This window comes from Lipotes vexillifer, unplaced genomic scaffold, assembly GCF_000442215.2.
Source record: "Lipotes vexillifer unplaced genomic scaffold, Lipotes_vexillifer_v1.1 scaffold640, whole genome shotgun sequence".
NCBI lineage: Eukaryota > Metazoa > Chordata > Mammalia > Artiodactyla > Lipotidae > Lipotes > Lipotes vexillifer.
This window is the reverse complement of record NW_006773138.1, coordinates 2,184,796-2,190,620: the sequence shown is the minus strand read 5'-3', so window position 1 is coordinate 2,190,620 and position 5,825 is coordinate 2,184,796. Positions and strand designations below refer to the sequence as shown.

Below are 5,825 nucleotides of genomic sequence, written 5' to 3'. Positions count from 1 at the left end.
TCTCCCGTTGCAGAGCACAGGCTCCGGACGCACAAGCTCAGCAGCCATGGCTCACGGGCCCAGCCGCTCCGCGGCATGTGGGGTCTTCCCGGACCGGGGCACGAACCCGTGTCCCCTGCATCGGCAGGCGGACTCTCAACCACTGCGCCACCAGGGACGCCCCTCTCCTTCATTCTTAATCCCTACCCCCACTTCCTATTTTCATGTAAGTATTTGTTTTTTATTGCTGGATATATTTTCCTGGATATATGGATGTATCTTGTAAAGTATATATTATTTTGTGTATAATGTGTTTTTAGTTTATATAATGGTAATATAGCTGTTGAGCTCATTCTGTTACTTAAATTTTTTCACTCAGCACTGTTTTTAAGATTGTTCTTATTGCTGTATGCCCATCCAGTTCTTTCCTTTTATCTAATGCATAATATTCCACACTATGCTCTAACCACACTTTAATTCATCTATTCCCTTGCTAATGGACACCTAGGTCGCCTACCTTGTGTATGTTTCTTGCATATACCTCTGTGCCAGAGTTTTTCTGGAATATTTACCTAGGAGTGGTTTTGTTGGATCACAGAATATATGCATATGTAGTTTAAATAAGTGTCACCTGATTGTTCTTCAAAATGGTGGCTCTAGTGTACACTCACACCAGTAGTACATCAGGGTTCCTGTTTCCTTTCAACCTTGCCTGCACTTGATATTCCCCAACTTTTTAATTGTTCTAAGTTTTTTTATTTTGTAGGTATAAAGTGATATTTCATTTTTTTAAATTCCATTTTTCTAAATATTTTTGATGTTAAGTATTTCTTCATTTACTTAGCCATTTGGTTTTCAACTTTTATGAATTGCTATTTCATATCCCTCGATAGTTTTAATATTTTCAATTTCTTCTTTTATTCTGTCATCACCTGTCTGTTTACTTCATCTGTAATGGTAGAGATGACATTTTGAAGAGAAGTTCTTAATTTTGATTTATCTAAATGTATTAGTTTGCTAAGACTGCCGTAACGGAATACCATAGGCTGTTTGTTTTAAACAACAGATATTTATTTTCTCACGGTTCTGGAGTCTAGAAGTCCAAGATCAAGGTGTTGTCAGATTTGGTTTCTTTTGAGGGCTTTCTTCTTGGCTTATAGAAGACTGCCTCTAGCTGTATCCTCATTTGGTCCTCCCTCTGTCTGAATTGTCTATGTCCTAATCTCCTCTTCTTACAAGGAGACCTTTCATATTGAATTAGGGCTATCCTAATGAACTTATTAACATTAATTACCTCTTTAAAGGCACTATTTCCAATACAGCCACATTCTGTGGTACTAGGGGTTAGGACTTCAACATATGAATTGGGGTGGGGGAAATGACACAGTTCAGTCCATCACACCAGATCTATACAATTTTATCTTATGGTTTATGCTTTTGGGTTCTTGTTTGAGAAGTATCTCCCTTTCTCTTAGTCACAAAGATAGTTTCCTATTCTTTATTTCTTTTCATTTTGCTGTTTGAATGATTCTTTCAAAGAGGGTTTGCATAGAATAGATTTTTCTCAGCCCATAAAATATCCAAAATTACCTTTATTTTGTTATCATACTTGAATGCTAGTTTGCTGAATAGAGGACTCTAGCCTTAAAATAATTTTTACTGAAAACTTTAAAGATATTACTCCACTGCCTTCTAAATCCATTGCTGCCAATGAGAAGTCTGACACTAATCTGATTCCCATCCCTTTGTAGGAAACCTATTTTTGCTCCCTGGAATCTCTTAAGATTTCCATTTTTTCCTTTGGAAATTTGACTAAGATGCATCTGGGTGTGCAGTTCTTTTTTGTTTATCCTGTTAGATACTTTGTATTCTTTCCAAGATGGTTTCCGTCATCTTGGAAAAATTTTCTTTCTTATCCCCTTTCCATTCTCCATTTTATGCATTAGCTCTTCAAGTGGGTCTTTTCTTCCTTACAACACATTTATTAAATCTTTTATTTGATTATCATACTTTAAAATTACAAAATTATTAATAGTTTCTCTTCCATAATGACTGATTTTGTTCTAGAATGAAATAGCCTTTTGAATTCCTTAGAGGACACTAATTTTTCTATTTAAAGTTTTTATTCTTTTGGTTAAATTTTTTTTTTTCAGATGCTAGTTCTTCTTTTATATTTCATAACTTTCTTTCATATTGTTAATTTTCCTCAGACATTAGGAAGTGCTTGATTGTGCATCTTTCTCTTGAACAGTCTCCAGTCTGAAACTTAGAATGCATGTTCTGGTTTCTGGAGTTGCTTCTGGTAATTTTGGGGAGGGCCAGGACATGAGTTTGGATAGAGTGCACCTCAGTGCACTTTCTAGATATGGGGGCTCTCTATCTGCCCAGAAGATCACTGCTTAGCACCTACACTTGTGACCACGGCCCATCTTTCAGCTAACTCCTACTTTGTTCCTTGCACAAACCTTTCCCAAATTCCTTTCAGACCCTTGTCATAGGAGTTGTTTATGCCATGTGATGTTCCACCCATACTATTGCTTATTTCATTTTAATGTAACCTTCTCTGCATAATATCATTAACATGTGGAAGGGATCCCATTAGTCAGGGCAAAGGTGAGCAGTCCCTGCACAGGATCCAGTCCCAGCAGATGCTTTGCTTTATTAGGTTGAAATGAGCTCTTTATTGGCTCATCTTAGTCTGATGATCCCAAGAATGAAACCACTCTGCAGCCTCCTCCTTAGTTACTTATCTCTCCTGAATTCACTGTCTTAACACACTCTATTTATACTAATATAACAGATAGTATTTTCAGATCCTCTGACAGACTATCTTTTATATACATTTTTCTCTTCTAAGACAGTTGGTTTGCCTTCTGACCAATACTGACTGCCCAATAGTTCTGAGGCTCGAAAGAGCTTGCTTGTTGCAAAGTCAGGAAGAAGGTCAGTGTGGCTGAAATATAGTGAGTCAGGGGCAGGGTAGCGTGAGATAAGATTAGAGAAGTAGGCAGGGGCCAGATCAGGCAGGACCTCAAAAGCCTGGCCAAGGAGTTTGAATTTTTTTCTAAGCGCAAAGGGCTTATTACCTGACACATGTCACAGCTGTTCCTCTTCCCAGTTAGCACTGAAGCTCGGGGCCAATGAGTACTCCCTCTAGGAGGTACCCTGCTGCATACAATGGGTGGTAGACCCAGACCCTGGCCTCTCCGGGGGTCAGTTAGTTCTCTCACCAACCTTCATTCTGTTTCTCTTCTATTTCAGAGGTTGTGTTCTCATCTTATCCTGGATTTTCAACCTCAGAGGTAGGAACTGCCTACTTTATATTTGCATCCTTGAGTCAAAACATTAATTTTAATAAACAAAAATAGGTTAATGGAGCCATGAGAGGCATTTACATATATAACACTGAGGAGGCCCATTCACTGAACTGACCATGTTCCAGGCACTAAGCTGGCCTATGGAGATGCAGCAGCGGACTCAACAGACAGGTCCCAGACCTCACACTGCCCACGGACTAGCTTTCATTGTTCTCAGATGCTGTTCAGTAGTAATGGTTGCTACCTCACGTGATCCAGCTGGCATTGAAGTGAGGCTGCCACCAGGATGAAGCCCAATAGCTCCCTAACAAGTGAACCTGCCCCAAAGCTAGAGTGATCCTCGCCAAACACACCACCATCCAGGGTCTAATCCTTGGCGTCACAGGCTTGGCATCTTTTCTTGTCTTTTCATCCTGGACTTCTTTACAGCATGGTGGCATCAGGGTTCCAAGAGAGCAAGGCTCTGAAATTCAAACAGTGGCATTTTCTGTTGGTCAAAGCAAGTCATAAGGCCAGTATATTCCTGCAGTACAATTCTGATGCTAGTTACCTGGAATTAGCATGCGTCCCACAAGTTAAGGGCACAGTCCCCAATAAGACTGCCCTCACTTCAGACACTAGCTGCAAGTTTGGGGGTCCCCAGGCTACCTGACCTACTGGCAATAAATTCTAAAGTTCCATTGACCCCCTCGGGTTCAATAATTTGCTAGAACGACTCATAGATAGAACTCAGGAGAGCACTATACTTACAATCACAGTTTGACTATAAAGGATACAAGTCAGGACGAGCCAAATAAAAAGACACATAATGAGGGCTGGGAGGGTTTGAAACACAGAGCCTCTTTGCCCTCTTACTGTGGAATGAGAGTGTGTCACCCTCCCAGCACATCTGATGTGTTCACCAACCAGGAAGCTCACTTGAGTCTCAGTGTCCAGAGCTTTCATTGGAGTTTCATTACATAGCTACAATTGATCAAACCATTGGCCACATGATTGAACTCAGTTTCTAGCCCCTCTCCCTTCCCCAGAGGTCAGGCTGGCTCAAACTCCAATCCTCTGATCACATGGTTGTCTTTATAGTATGGCCAGCTGCCATCCTAAGTCATCTCATTAGCGTGAACTCAGGTATGATCCAAGGGTCATGCATAACAAAGACATTCCTATCACTCAGGAGATTCCAAGGGTTTTAGAAGGTCAGTGCCAAGAACCCAAGACAAAGACCAGACAAATTCTTTATTATACAGCAACCAGTCTAGTTTCAAGGGATTAGAGATACAGACTCCACGTCTGAATGGGAGGAGCAGCAAGGTCACACAAGTGCATGCATAAGGGATAGAGGGGCTTGTGGCCACAGAATTAGGTTGCTTAGTGCTCAGATCCCAACTGTGTGGCATCTGAGAATGTAGAGAGTGAGTTGAATGGTTGAAACGTTTAGCGGCCTCTCTATCAATGTCAGATACATCCCACTCTAAGATAGGGCCCTTTCTGTCCCCAGCAGAGCCAGTCATGCCCTCAGATCAGGACATTCCGGCCCCCTGGACAGGGCTAGGTAACCCCCGAGCCTGTCTGGCTTTTTCTTCTCTGTGCTCCAGTCTGATTTGCCCACTTTGTCTCACACAGCCTCACTCCGGGTAGGGAATTGGACAGTTGAGGAGATACCTTACCAGACCGCCACCACATTCCACTCAGCCTCTTGGAGATTGCATTCGGATTTCCTTGAGAGGAGAGTTCCCAAGCACCACCACTGGTTTTTGTTTTACTGTCACCCATGACTTATCTGTCTCACTTGTGGCTGTACAAGTTGGACCCCAGGAGGGGACAAAAATACTTGGCCAATAGTAGGTGCTCCAGGGACTTCCCCAGCGGTCCAATTGTTAAGACTCTGCCTTCCAGCACAGGAGGCGTGGGTTCGATCCCTGGTCGGGGAGCTCAGATCCCACATGCCATGGGGTGTGGCCAAAAACTTAATAAATAAATAAAAAGGAATTGCTGTAAAAAAAAAAAAAAAAAAAGTAGGTGCTCCACAAATGGCCATTGAATGAGCAAAGGAAATTTAAGTGATTTGCTCGAGATTACACAGCAATTAATGGAGCTTAGATGAATCTAGTTCATCTGAACCCATTCATTAGCCCAGCATCTGCCCTGTGATTTCCTTTGGCTCCATCTAACTCAAGGAATCAGTGAGTGAACTGAGTTTGGCATGGTTAATCCAGCGACTTCCATTTTCTACTTGATCAAACATGTTGACCCTAAGGCAGGCTGAGTTGTGCTGAGAGACCAGGATGCTGCAAGTGAGCCAGATGCACTGGCCACACCCAGGCCCCGCAGCCTGCCGGAATCCAGGACTTAGCTGTCATTTTATCTCGGAACAAAGAGCCTCCACTGTAGGATGTGGACTAGCCCATCAGAGCAGGTGTTCAAGGCTCAGGTCACTCCTGCTCTGTCTCCTCACTAGGAAAAGTCTCCTTAACAATGCAAGCCCTGCCGTTTCACCTTCTGGATGAATTTTTTTTTTTTTTTTTTTTTTTT

At 42.1% G+C, this 5,825-nt stretch overlaps 1 protein-coding gene across 1 annotated transcript in view; it reads left to right on the top strand.

Annotated features, from left to right (window-relative positions):
* XRRA1 (X-ray radiation resistance associated 1) overlaps positions 1–5,825 on the top strand; it is a 102,569-nt gene that overhangs the window by 64,233 nt on the left and 32,511 nt on the right. The window contains exon 9 of the mRNA XM_007448101.1: positions 3,241–3,281. Within this exon, the coding sequence (XP_007448163.1) occupies positions 3,241–3,281 (41 nt within the window). The remainder of the gene's footprint in view (positions 1–3,240; positions 3,282–5,825) is intronic.